The 14,471-nt window shown below is 45.2% G+C and overlaps 1 protein-coding gene across 3 annotated transcripts in view; it reads left to right on the top strand.

Annotated features, from left to right (window-relative positions):
- The window catches only part of LOC129820022 (AT-rich interactive domain-containing protein 1A-like), a 112,196-nt gene extending 107,709 nt beyond the window's left edge, over positions 1 to 4,487 (top strand). For all 3 annotated transcript variants that reach the window (XM_055876816.1, XM_055876818.1, XM_055876817.1), the window contains 2 exons: positions 778 to 908; positions 1,155 to 4,487. In XM_055876816.1, coding sequence (XP_055732791.1) covers positions 778 to 908; positions 1,155 to 3,032 — 2,009 coding nt within the window. In that variant the 3' untranslated portion in view covers positions 3,033 to 4,487. The remainder of the gene's footprint in view (positions 1 to 777; positions 909 to 1,154) is intronic.
- The last annotated feature ends 9,984 nt before the right edge of the window (positions 4,488 to 14,471 follow it).

The following is a 14,471-nucleotide window of genomic DNA, read 5'->3' on the forward strand; positions in this document are numbered from 1 at the left end:
TACATTATGAAGGGCTTGATGTTCATATTTTTTTACTTGGTCTGTAACACCACGGGCCAAATAGATGACTGAGAATTGCATTGTATTGTGTTTTATGATGCAAGAAACCACTTTACAAAATACAATGAATTATTATTACCATACATATAATTGAACAATGTAGGCTATCCTTCTGCCTATTGTCTTATTTGGATATTCAAGCCTGTCTCAAAATACAACACTGCCTCTTTAATTAAGACATAAACTTTATACCTGAATCACTATTCAATGACAGCTTGAAATGTAGCCTACACATTTTGTGCTCATGTAGTAAGCAGTAAGTAACTCTCCATTGCTGATCTATACTAATAACTCGCTAACTAGCAAAAAATATCAACAAATATTCTGATCTGAAATATAAAAAGTGCATTCATTCAGTGATTGAAAAACCCCTCGTGGGCTTCCCACCCGAATTCTACTTTGTTGCACTCTGGCTCTGTCTACAACAAAATCACAGACTCAATCTTGCGAAGTTCGATTTGTTTTGTTTTGTTGCATTGAAAAGGGACTGATATAATGTTGATTCGATCACAGAAAAAAAGTATCTATATAGTGCAAACTAATGGGGCGAACTCGGTGAAGTTCAATCTCTTGCGCCTTTGAGGGGCCTGGCATTTCTTCTGCGCGGCAGCTCAGAGGGAACATTGCTCCTCAACGTGTCATTTTCAAGGTATGTAATTGTAATGAAGTAGTACCATCATCCTGTATCAGTCAGTGCTGTATTTTCTGTTTCCTCAGGCACCCCAGAGGCCTGGAGAGTGATGATGTCACTGAAGTCAGGCTTACTAGCAGAGAGCACGTGGGCCTTGGACACCATTAATATCCTACTCTACGATGACAACAGCATTTCTACTTTCAACCTCTGCCAGGTGAGTTCCAACAGGCGTTAGATTGATGAAACACCCATAATACATTTTAAAATATTACATTATGAAGTCTGTATCTTACAGTAATCTTCTCTAAGAAGCTTCAAAATGTCAATATGTATTGTCTGACATTATCCTCTGTTCATATTCCTAGGTTGTCTTGATCACATCTCTGTATAAAGAATTCATGCGTGATTCATTTGACATTGATGTGAATGTCTAACTCCATCCTGTCCTGTCTCCTCTCAGCTGCCTGGGTTCCTGGAGCTGGTAGTGGAGTATTTCAGACGCTGCCTCATCGAGATCTTCTGCATTCTAAAGGAGTATGAGGTGGGAGACCCTGGCCAGCGGACGCTCATCGACCCGCATGCTGCCGACGAAGACTGTTCTGACGAAGAGCTTCCCGAGCAGGAGGACATGGAGGAGGAAGAGGACGAAGAGGAGGAGGACGAGAGGAAGAGCAACGCAGACACCACCTCGTCGCAGCAGGTCCAGGTGAAAAAGGAGGAGGAAGAGGAGAAATCCACGACTGAGAAGTCGACAGCGGAGGAGGAGAAGGAGAGGGAAGGAGGGGAGTCTACTTCCACCTCCTCGACCCCCCAGAACTTCAGCTTCCTACAGGAGAAACCCAAACAAGCCAGTAAGTTCGACAAGCTGCCCATCAAGATGGTGCGTAAGAAAGATCCCTTCCCTGGGGGCCGTTCCAGTAAGCTAGGCCGGCGGCAGAGCTTTGACAGCGGACTAATCCACTGGAGCATCGGCGGGGGGGACACCACGGAACACATCCAGACTCACTTCGAGAGCCGGTCCGACCTCCATAAGCAGCGGAAGCGGGTGCTGCCATCAGCCACCGAGAGTAGAAAGGTCGCCATGCCTGCGACGGTGTCAGAGGAACCAGAGAAGACCACTAAGCCTGGCATGGAAGAGCAGACCACCTCCCCTGCAGAGAAGACCTCCACCCCAACCACGCCCGCCCCGGTCACCGCCACCATCGACGACGTCCTGTCGGCCCGGCCGGGCTCTGTGACGGAGGAGGCGGTGCGAGGAGCAGCCGAGGAGCAGAAGGAGAACAGGGGGAAGTTCCTGTTCTCCATCCGTCAGGCGCAGCAGAGCCGACGCAACGTCACCATCCTGGAGGACGAGCCTCACAGCAAGGACGAGACCCCGCTGAGCACGCTGTCGGACTGGCAGGATGCCCTGGCCCGCCGCTGTGTCTGCGTCTCCAACATCGTCCGCTCGCTGTCTTTCATCCCCGGCAACGACCTGGAGATGTCCAAACACCCGGGGCTGCTGCTGCTGCTGGGCCGTCTGGTTCTGCTCCACCACCGTCACCCAGAGAGGAAACAGGCCCCCGTCACCTACGAGAAGGAGGAGGACGAGGGCGAGAGGTTGAGCTGTGAGAGGGACGAGTGGTGGTGGGACTGTCTGGAGGTCCTCAGGGAGAACTGCCTGGTCACTCTGGCTAACATCTCCGGCCAGTTGGACTTGTCCATCTACCCAGAGAGCATCTGTTTGCCCCTGCTGGACGGCCTGCTTCATTGGGCTGTTTGTCCTTCGGCCGAGGCTCTGGACCCTTTCCCCATGCTGGGGCCCCATGGGGCCCTATCCCCCCAGAGACTGGTGCTGGAGACCCTCAGCAAGCTGAGCATCCAGGACAACAACGTGGACCTTATCCTGGCCACGCCGCCGTTCAGCCGGCTGGAGAAGCTGTACGGGACGCTGGTGCGCCTGATTGGGGAGAGGAAGGTGGCTGTCTGCAGGGAGATGTCTGTGGTCTTACTGGCCAACCTGGCCCAGGGAGACAGCATGGCGGCCAGGGCCATCGCCGTGCAGAAGGCCAGCGTAGGTAACCTCCTGGGCTTCCTGGAGGACAGTCTAGCAGCCACGCAGTACCAGCAGAGCCAGAGTTCCATGATGCACCTACAGGGGGCGCACTTTGAGCCCACTAGCGTGGACATGATGCGGCGAGCGGCCCGCGCCCTGCATGCCATGGCTAAGGTGGAGGAGAACCACTCAGAGTTCACCCTGTATGAGTCCCGCCTACTGGACATCTCTGTCTCACCACTCATGAACTCTCTGGTGTCCCATGTGATCTGTGACGTACTCTTTCTGATTGGCCAGTCATGACAGCAGTGGGGGCTTCAGCTTCGCTTTCTCTTTCTGTTCCCCCGCCCCGCCCCGTCCCCCCCCCCCCCTTTTCTTTATGTGTGTGTCTGTTGAGTGTGAGTGGAAGAGAGAACTAAGAGCAAAACTGACTGTCCTTTTTTTAATTTATGCAAAATCACCTCGGATTCCACTGTCTACCCTTTCTACCCCCTGGTTCTCACTAAAGGACGGATTTACTGAAGTAGCGGTGGAGTTAAACATTCTGGAACACGGAAACCGACGTGATAAGACGGATTAGATGGGACCCTGGGATGGATGGAGGGTCGGGAAGGAGGGAGGGATGGAGCTGCCCTGCGGCAAACAACTTTTTTAATGAAAATATAGAAGAAAGCATAACTGTAACCAAAATTGCTGTCTCGTTTCTAGTGAGTTTTACCCAGGTTCTCCTCCCTTGAGTTTGGCAGGGGGGTGAGCAAGGTGGGCATGGATGGGGAAAACCTGTTTTTAGGTCATGTACGGTGAAACAGACTCCTGGACTGGTTTGGTATACTGCTGTAACTTGCTATATACTCAGCCCTACACGGCCCAGGTTATCAGCTGTGAACAGACAGACACGTCTTCAATGGGGAGGCCTGTGCAGTAGATTGTAGGACTTTTTTTCTGTACTGTACACCTTAAAAACAACTGTAAACATACTGTAATAACACTGAGATACGCTGGCTTGGCAGCAAACTGTAGTTTTTCAAAATGATTTTAGTTAAATGTTGAACTGAGAGAGATGACAAAAGGCTTTCCCCCCAAAGTATCGTGAACCTTACAACACCCCGACCTCTTCTCTGTCCCTCGATTGTATGACTTGACCCTTATAAAAGAAGTCACCTCTTAGGACTGCTCCTCTGCTCTAGAGGCAGTCCCGACTGCAGTGTATATATGATGTTGTACATTACACCTCTCTCCCTTTCTCTCAAACCCTTCTGTTGCGCTTCACCATTTTTAATCTTCGATGAATTAAGGTTACACTCGAGTGAAATTTCGCCATGGGATTACCTAACCTTTTGACCCCTCACCCCCGACCCCACCCGCCTGTCTCTTGCTACAGGGACTCCGCTGCTGTGACTCCCTCGCAATGCCCCCCCAAACACACACACACCCCTGCGACACACACAGATGAAGTTTAAATTTGTCTCCGGTACCCCTGAGTCTAACATGACTGAAACCATGTCTGCTACGGTTCCATTTCAGCTCCTACATCAACAACAAAGCAAGACCCCTGATGAAGAAATAAACCGTTTGAGGTTTGTTTTTCCAGTGATATGGATTCTGCATATTTGTATTTCAGACGATGTAGCTGAAGACTTGATGTAAATTCCAATTTTTTTCCCTTTTTTTGGCTTAATGAATATAATTTCTTCAGTATGAAATCTTTATACTATATGTTCCATGTGTTAAGAATAAATGTACATTAAATCTTCGTAAGACGTTTGATGGATTTATTTATTATGGGCTTTTGAACGCGTCTGTTATTTGTGGACCTGCAGTCATACACCAAGGGTGTATTCACAAGGAACCAAACGGACGCAAACGGGCTGAACCCAGGCAGGAACTAGCTGAACTGAAACACTCGTTTTGGTTGCTAAATGTTTTGCTACAGTGTGCCACACATCTTTTGGATGTAGTCAAGTCGATACATATATTCTTATAATGCAACTGATTTCTACTACATGTATAGGACATATTCTCCTAGAGGTGGCTGACAGTGTTATGATATTGAGCATACAACTGTACATACAGTAAGTGTTATTTGCCTTCAACTCGAAGGCTTTGTTAGCTACCTCAAATCTGGGCCATTCAGGTTTGAGTACCATAGAGCATGCATTGCTTAAATGTCGATTCAGCGAAATTATTTTGCCACAAGCAGCACCGGAGATAATGGGCTCGTTTTTGAGCAAGATGAAAGTTGAGTAGTGAAATCGAGGGAGGTGCATCTGCGACAGCCGGAAGTAGGACACTCCTGGTTTTTCCAACAGCAGGACAGTGCAACATGGCAGTGTTGCCATTGTTTAAAAGTTCTTTATAATGTTGAAATAAACATGTTTCCACATATCACACAGAGCCTCAAGTGTCATGTTCGTTTGTACACTGAACAGAAATATAAATGCAACATGTAAAGTGTTGGTCCCATGTTTCATGAGCTGAAATAAACGATTCCAGAAATGTTCCATACGCACAAAAAGGTTATTAAGCTCAAGTTTTGAGCACCAATTTGTTTACATCCCTGTTAGTGAGCATTTCTCCTTTGCCAAGATAATCCATCCATATCAAGAAGCTGATTAAACAGCATGATAATTACATAGGTGCAGTTTGTGCTTGGGATAATATAAGAACGCTCTAAAATGTGCAGTTTTGTCACACAGCACAATGTCACAGATGTCTCAAGTTGAGGGAGCATGCAATTGACATGCTGACTGCAGGAACGTCCACCAGAGCTGTTGCCAGAGTATTGAATGTTCATGATTCTACCATAAGCCGCCTCAAGTTGTTTTAGAGAATTTGGCAGTACGTCCAAACGGCCTCACAACCGCAGACCAGAAATGCTCAGGCAGGTGCGGGCAGTGATCGGTTGAAGAGCATGCATTTAGTTTTACTTGCATTTAAGAGCAGTTGGAGGCCACGGAAGGAGAGTTGTATGGCATTGAAGCTCGTCAGGAGGTTTGTTAACACAGTGTCCAAAGAAAGGCCAGAAGTATACAGAATGATGTCGTCTGCGTAGAGGTGGATCAGAGAATCACCAGCAGCAAGAGCGACATCGTTGATATACACAGAGAAAAGAGTCGGCCCGAGAATTGAACCCTGTGGCACCCTCATAGAGACTGCCACAGCTCCGATTTGACACACTGAACTCTATCAGAGAAGTAGTTGGTGAACCAGGCGAGGCAATCATTTGAGAAACCAAGGCTGTTGATTCTGCCGATAAGAATGCGGTGATTGACAGTCGAAAGCCTTGGCCAGGTCGATTAATACGGCTGCACAGTATTGTCTTTTGTCGATGGCGGTTATGATATCGTTTAGGACCTTGAGTGTGGCTGAGGAGCACCCATGACCAGCTCTGAAACCAGATTGCATAGCGGAGAAGGTACGGTGGGAATCTAAATGGTCGGTAATCTGTTTGTTGACTTGGCTTTCGAAGACCTTAGAAAGGCAGGGCAGGATAGATATAGGTCTGTAGCAGTTTGGGTCTAGAGTGTCTCCCCCTTTGAAGAGGGGGATGACCGCGGCAGCTTTCCAATCTTTTGGGATCTCAGACGATACGAAAGAGAGGTTGAACAGGCTAGTAATAGGGGTTGCAACAATTGCAGCGGATCATTTTAGAAAGAGAGGGTCCAGATTGTCTAGCCCAGCTGATTTGTAGGGGTCCAGATTTTGCAGCTCTTTCAGAACATCCACTATCTGGATTTGGGTGAAGGAGAAATGGGGGAGGCTTGGGCAAGTTGCTGTGGGGGGTGCAGGGCTGTTGACCGGGGTAGGGGTAGCCAGGTGGAAAGCATGGCCAGCCATAGAAAAATGCTTATTGAAATTCTCAATCATCATGGATTTATCGGTGGTGGCAGTGTTTCCTATCCTCAGTGCAGTGGCCAGCTGGGAGGAGGTGCTCTTATTCTCCATGGACTTTACAGTGTCTCAGAACTTTTTGGAGTTTGTGCTACAGGATGCACAAGGGCTATATCTGTTCCTGGTTCTACATTTTTTGAATGGGGCATGCTTATTTAAGATGGTGAGGAAAGCACTTTTAAAGAATAACCAGGCATCCTCTACTGACGGAATGAGGTCAATATCTTTCCAGGATACCCGGGCCAGGTCGATTAGAAAGGCCTGCTCGCTGAAGTGTTTTAGGGAGCATTTGACTGTGATGAGGGGTGGTTGTTTGACCGTGGACCCATTACGGACGAGGGCATTGAGGCAGTGATTGCTGAGATCCTGGTTGAAGACAGCAGAGGTGTATTTGGAGGGCATGTTGGTCAGGATGATATCTATGAGGGTGCCCGAGTTTACGGATTTGGGGTTGTACCTGGTAGGTTCCTTGATGATTTGTGTGAGATTGAGGGCATCTAGCTTAGATTGTAGGACGGCCGGGTGTTAAGCATATCCCAGTTTAGGTCACCTAACAGTACAAACTCAGAAGATAAATGGGGGGCAAGTCATTCACATATGGTGTCCAGGTCACAGCTGGGGGCTGAGGGGGGGTCTGTAACAAGCGGCAACAGTGAGAAACTTATTTCTGTAAAGGTGGATTTTTAAAAGTAGAAGCTCAAACTGTTTGGGCACAGACCTGGATAGTATGACAGAACTCTGCAGACTATCTCTGCGGTAGATTGCAACTCCACCCCCTTTGGCAGTTCTATCTTGGCGGAAAATGAACTTGCAGACAATGTTTCACTTTTGAAATTCGATCTTGCTCTTTTACAGAGAATGCTGTGCACAAACGAGACATCAACTTTTCTGATCCAGGAGAAATAATGCAACAATATTATTATAATGGATATAGCCAATTAATTCTAAATAAAACATCTATGAAAACAGACGAACATTGAGCGTTTGCTGCCCTTCCAGCTGTAGAGTTTGTAGCTTCAGTTGGCTAAGTGAGAAGACGTTAGCTTGCTGCATAGCAACCATTTTTGTTAGGCACAGCAACCAATGTTTTTGCAGGGTGTAAGTATTTGGGGTTTTGTCCTCAAATGGAAGGATTAAATAGTTACATTTACTTATCAAAATAACTAGAAGAGTGCATTATTACAGGCACCACAAGAATTTGTAAAGTAAGTGACAGTGCAGCGTTTGTGATTGGACAGTGAGCATTCTAGGCGTTGTTCTTGACGGTTTCACACAGGTTATTTTGGCTCTATGTTTCTGGGAGCAGGGCAGAGCTTAATTTGAGCCGGATTCTGACGGAACATCCGGTACCTCTAGCGGCATTATAAATGAATTGTTTCCCTGTTCGCACTGTAGACATTCTAATAAAAGCACGATCAGCGTTAAATCAAGTTGCCACCTCGTTATTTCTCCCGTTCCCCAGAAAGACATTAATGTAAAAGCATGGTGATCTGTGTAAGCATCCTATCCTGCCACACTGATTCCAGACCTGCTCTCTTATTTGTACATAGAGGTTATGGGGAGGGCCGGTGGGGTAAGTAACTGATCTTGACACAGGTCTTGATAGTGTTGGTCAGCTAGTGAAGATTCTAGGCTAGTCGTCTCCCTACTGAATTTGAATAGAGGCAAAGCCAAATAAAAATGGATAAGAAAAGGCAATCAACTATGACATTTTTCAAGTCCAAAAATCCAGAGAAAGATGGTGAATCGAACCCAGAATGAGCCAGAGAACTGTCAGTGCCGGAGGAGAGGAGTGAGGGGCAAATGTTCTTGATGGGGATGCCTTAATTAGAAGCGCTGCTAATCCTGCCAGTTCAACATCACCACCGGCACCTCCACTAGCTAGTAGGCCTACTATCGAGTCAGACTCAACCGGAGAGGAGACAGGGAGCTCGGAGCAGGTGCAATTTGCAGTTCAAGAACCAGCAAACGTATAATCCCTGGTTTGTCATGCAGAGTAAATAAATTGGGCTATACAACATGCAAAAGGGTAGGGAGTTTGGGTCTAGAAACGACAGGAGGGATTCAGCTAGCAAAAGAGTAGGTGGGTTGTACAGTGAATTAACATCTTTTGCCTCAGACTTAACAAAAAAACAAACATCAAAGAGCCCTCCAATTTGTTTTTTTTAACATGCCAGAACCAATGTGCATTTGGTGGCAACAAGCCTTGAAGATGAGGCTAAAGAGGACACCCAGGTTATAGTTAACCCTCAAAATGAAAAAATAGACACTACAGCCAGAGTCTTCAGAACAGCACATGGCTTTGAGCAAGACATTGACTCTCAGGAGTTGAATGGACATGACATGAGGAGAGTCATTGTAGGAGGTTTTGAAAACTAAGGTAGGACTTTCCTTTACAAACTAGTTTTGTACTGTGAAGGTAATCTGAACATGTGCTTCATATTATCACATAGTCAGGAGGCCTATATACTTGTAAGACCCGCAGCTATACTCAAGTGTAGGCATACTGCAGTGGCGCCTAAAACGCTTTGAATGAATCAGCACCTTGGAGAGTGCTGTCCGTTTAACCACCATAGACAGCAGGCTACTTGACTGTTTACTCTGTCTGCTGCGCTGCCACGTTGTGTTTGACACTTTTTTCTCAATGTGTTCCGGTACCTCAGAGCCCCCCGGATTCAAATTAAGCACTGGAGCAGTGCCTGCTAGCCCACTTTAGTGTGAACAATCGCTTAGCCCCGGGATAAAAAGCGCTTAGCCCTGGGCTAACGGGCAGTGTGAACGCGGCTAACGAGAGTAGTAATTGTACACGCTGCTGTCAACGTGAAACCCAGTACATTATTATGCACTAGGGAAATAGCTAGCTAGTTGTTTAGCATGTAACACCCTCTAGCGATCATTTGGTGGTAATGCCGCTCAGATCGCACAACAACAACAGCACGGCCGTGTTCAAGAGGGGTCAAAACCTATATCATGGGTAGATTGTGACTGACTGACAGATGTGCAAGTAATAACGAGTAGTTATTCATGATGCAAGATTCTTTGTAGATCAGTTTTGTCGGCAGACGCCTGTGGGAAGATTTTTATATGACAGCCTGTCGGCTGCTATGTCCATCGAGCACAGCCAGTTCTACTATGACGTCATATTTCGGGTTTATGGCGTACCAGGTGATGATGCGGGTTCTAGAATTGCAACTCAGATTCTTGTACTGTCTGTTCATTTTATACCCGAACATTTTTTTATTTCATAGAATAACGACACTGGAAATTATTCAGTTTTCTTCATCAGAATGAGAATTTGAATTTGATCAATATGGAACACATGGTATGTAGGCTATTTTCTATAAAGACAGTTATATTTCAGTTGCTATAGCTATTTATTCAATATTCAACTGCTTTTTTGTTACTTTCTGATTTCTAATTAGGTCAGATGAGACCATGGCATGTGTACAGTGTCTTTAGTTTCATCCATAAAAGTAGTTTGAGTTTGGATGTACAGTAGCCTATTAGGCCCACATTTCAAATGAAACCCCAGTAAAGAAAAACATCGTCTTTATGGTCAGCTGCCTTCTTATCCTATATGCTACATTATGGATTGAGTGGTTTGGTATCCACTACAGGGTGCTGGTAAGCAGACCACCCCTCACCCTCTGGACCTGCCCATCCGAGGAAAGATCCCTGTTGTTTCTGGGGTGTCCAATGTCTACCACACAACCCGGCTCTGTGAGAGGGTAAGCAGCACTAAGCGCTACTGTTAGCACCACTAAGCACCAGGGTAAGCAGCACTATATTGTTAAAATAACTGAAAATTGTAAAGGGATCAAGCTATCATTTCCTGTGCATCTGCATGTTTTACAACCAATGCTCATACTCATGAAATAGCCTACTATGATTGATGAGATCGCTCCAATTCCACTTGACTGGGAGAAAGGTCAGAGAAACTTATCATGTCATCATTTCAGTTGTTCCAGCCGAAGAGTGACTTTGACCTGACGGACCCCAACGGCTACCTGTTGAGCTCTGGGTACAGCAGCCTCCATGACCCCAACCTCAGGAAGTACCTCCACCGCAAAGACATCCACCAACGCCTCCTTAACCTGGGCTTCATCACCAAGGATGAGAAAGTTAGTGAGCTTTCAGCCATTTACAATAAGCCCTGTTGATTCCTTTTATGAACTGTATCATGTTTGGTGTGATTGGAAGAGTTTTGGCGCACTTGGATAGTACTGACACCACAATATAACAGCCCTCAGGAAAAATAAAGTAATCCTAAATAGAAGTTCTTACCCTTAGACCCATCCATGTCTCTACCATGTACACTACCAGTCAAAAGTTTGGACACACCTACTCATTCAAGGGGTTTTCTTTATTTGTACTATTTTCTACGTTGTAGAATAATAGTGAAGACATAAAAACTATGAAATAACACACATGGAATCATGTAGTAACCAAAAAGTGTTAAACAAATCAAAATACATGTTTTATTTTTCAAAGTAGCCACCCTTTGCCTTGACAGCTTTGCCCACTCTTAGAATTCAAACCAGATGGGATGGCTTATCGCTGCAGAATGCTGTGGTAGCCATGCTGGTTAAGTGTGCTTTGAATTCTAAATAAATCACAGACAGTGTCACCAGAAAAGCACCATCACACCTCCTCCTCCATGCTTCATGGTGGGAACCACACATGCAGAGATCATCTGTTCACCTACTCTGTGTCTCACAAAGACACGGCGGTTGGAACCAAAAATCTCAAATTTGGACTCATCACATCAAAGGACAGATTTCCACCAGTATAATGTCCATTGCTCTTGTTTCTTGGCCCAAGAAAGCCTCTTCTTCTTATTGGTGTCCTTTAGTAGTGTTTTCTTTGCAGCAATTCGACCATGAAGGCCTGATTCACGCCTCGTCCTCTGAACAGTTGATGTTGAGATCTGTCTGTTACTTGAACTCTGTGAACCATTTATTTGGGCTGCAATTTCAGGTGACTACCTCATGAAGCTGGTTGAGAGAATGCCAAGAGTGTGCAAAGCTGTCATCAAGGCTACTTTGAAGAATCTCAAATATTATATTTTGACTTGTTTAACACTTTTTTTGGTTACTACATGATTCTATATGTGTTATTTCATAGTTTTGATGTCTTCACTATTATTCTACAATGTGTAAAATAGTAAAAATAAAGAAAAACCCTGGAATGAGTTTGTGTCCAAACTTTTGACTGGTACTGTATGTAGTCTAATTCTATGGTCTCGACACCCTATTTCCCATTCTTCAGATTATCTGTTCAGTCAAAGAGTTGAACCGCTATAGAGATCACCTGGCGGATGTGGAGTTGGACTGGGGTCGGAGATTCAGGACAGAACAGGTGAGTCTGGGCGAGTTCAGATTTCAGATACCAGGGCTTTGAGAGGGAGAGAGAGCGAGACAAAGAGACATTCTAGCCATGTCGTCATCAACTGCAATTTCAGTGACATGATCCTTCCCTCCCCGGTTTTAGAAAGAACTGTTGCACAAGTTATATGTTTACATGTTTTTCTCTGTAATTCCAGAAAGAGTCTGTGCGTAAGTTCCTGACCCTCCAGCAGCAGGGTCAGATCCCTGAACACGTGACTCTATCCGATGTCACAGAGTGGTTACTGCACAGGGGAAGGAGCCTCTTTAGCAAGAGACAGCAGTCCAACAGGGCCAGGTGAGACAGAGAGGGCACAGACAGGTTGGCTGACAGGCTAGTAAGGGACCTGGGAAAGGGCTACTGTTACTGTATAGACACAAAACATGAAAGATGCCGGCATAGTACCTGATGAGAATAATATGAGTAAGATGAAGAAATTAAGTGCAAAACAAGTATGGTATGTGTGTCTTACAACACCAGAAAAGTAGCAAGGAAAAATACCCCATGGAAGTTCTCTATATTGATTTGTTATGGGAGCTATGGTGAATGTGGCTGCACATGGAGAAAAACACTTACTTACACGGTGCTTTGATGTCTGAAAACCCCTTTAGAAGGTTCCCTTCCAGGTATGGGCTGGAGGAGGACTGTTATCTTGCTAGACTGTCCAGTATTGCTATGGGGGGCAACATGGTAGATCTAGACTGCTGCCCTAGCCTCACCTGCAGGTCGGAACTGGTAAGACATCAAATCAAACATGAGGGCTACTGTTATTAGGCCAACTAGAATGGCTGGGGGAAAAAATGGCATTCAAATATAGCCACAACATCAGTAATGAAAGCAATACATAAAAGTAAATATACATCTCTATATTCCACTGAACAGGTGAAATAAAGTTCTGATATACTGTAGTATTTTGTAACATAAAAGTCAAAATAACTTTTGGTACATTTATATTCAGTCACTGACTTGAGAACCCTCTCTCCCTGGTCTTAGTTGTGGAATACTAAGAGTCGTGCATTGCTGCAAGAGGTCAGCAAGGAGGTGAAGAGAGAGATGAGGCTTGAGCAACGATGGGTCACAAACCAACAGGAAAAAGAGAAAATGGTATGGCTTTGGATTTTAATTTTATGTTTCAACTCTCCTTAGTCGTGGTCACACTACACTTACTAGTTCAAACGGCAGGTTAAGGATAGCCCTGGTCTTAGTCGTGGTCACACTACACTTACTAGTTCAAACGGCAGGTTAAGGATAGCCCTGGTCTTAGTCGTGGTCACACTACACTTACTAGTTCAAACGGCAGGTTAAGGATAGCCCTGGTCTAAGAGCACGCAGTGGGAAAATCAAGTGTGTTTTGTTGCAAAAAGCATCAATGACTTCACCAACAGAAACAAAATACATGGATCGCAACTTAAAATGATATTGTTTTGATCACTTGCTCCTAGAAACGAGAGAGACAACAGAAGAGACGTCTCAAAGGCCAGAAGAAAGAGAGGCATTCCCCAACCAAGGCAGATTCACAAGACAACCCAGAGAGCATGGGCAACATCCTGATATCAGTATCAAATCCTGACAACAACCAATGTGAGACTTTCCTACTGATGTTTGCTCTGAACAGACAAGTCCTGAAGTATGGCGCAGTACATACGCTGTTTGTAAAGGAATTAGCCAGTAAGAGATGCTTAGATGTTTAGTCTTTGTTTTTATCCCTCATCAGTCGACCCCTCTGATCATCAATGCTTACCTTCTCCAGTGGAACAGAAATGTGACCTAACGAGAGTAAGAATCTTAATTTATCACTTATAGTGGAGGTGATTTATTTCTGATCCAAACTAGGGCACTACGTAGTGAATAGGCTGTCATTTGTATGTGTTTGTATGTGGTTAACATCTTACTTATGAAAAGTTGTATTTGTGTTTATAGAAACTCTCGGCTCTGTGTAAAAACATGGTCGAAGCAGTGAATCAGAAGTCCATCATCTCTGCCCACAACCTCTGTAAGTAGAATGCAAGGATTCCTCTCATCTTTCAGTTTTAAATATTTTAGGATTTAGTAAATCAGCATTACTATGAAACGCCATACTGAGATTCAGAGTTGCAACTTTGGTTTTTCGAAGTGGGGCGGACATCTTTTCTTTATCCGGTCGGATAAACACTCCAAACAGCCTACCCGACCGCTCGGAGGCGTCCGCATGGTCCTAAAGCACCCGCTGCCACGTTATGTATCACATTCCAATGATTAAACTTGAGGGGCCATTTGTTTATAACATGACAGTTTATCTATAACAGTATTTTAACTGTATCTTCAATATAGAGTGAAAACCATCATCATCATTTCTTGCCTTAGGTGACTTTTAACTTACTCATTCTATACTCTATGTGTATGGTATAAAGAGTGTTTTGTTCATGTCTTGTAGGTGCTGAGGGCCCAGGGCTGCTTGGCTCTGTCTCGTCCACCTTGGTGACCTGT

Source organism: Salvelinus fontinalis, chromosome 22, assembly GCF_029448725.1.
Source record: "Salvelinus fontinalis isolate EN_2023a chromosome 22, ASM2944872v1, whole genome shotgun sequence".
In the NCBI taxonomy this organism is placed as follows: Eukaryota; Metazoa; Chordata; class Actinopteri; order Salmoniformes; family Salmonidae; genus Salvelinus; species Salvelinus fontinalis.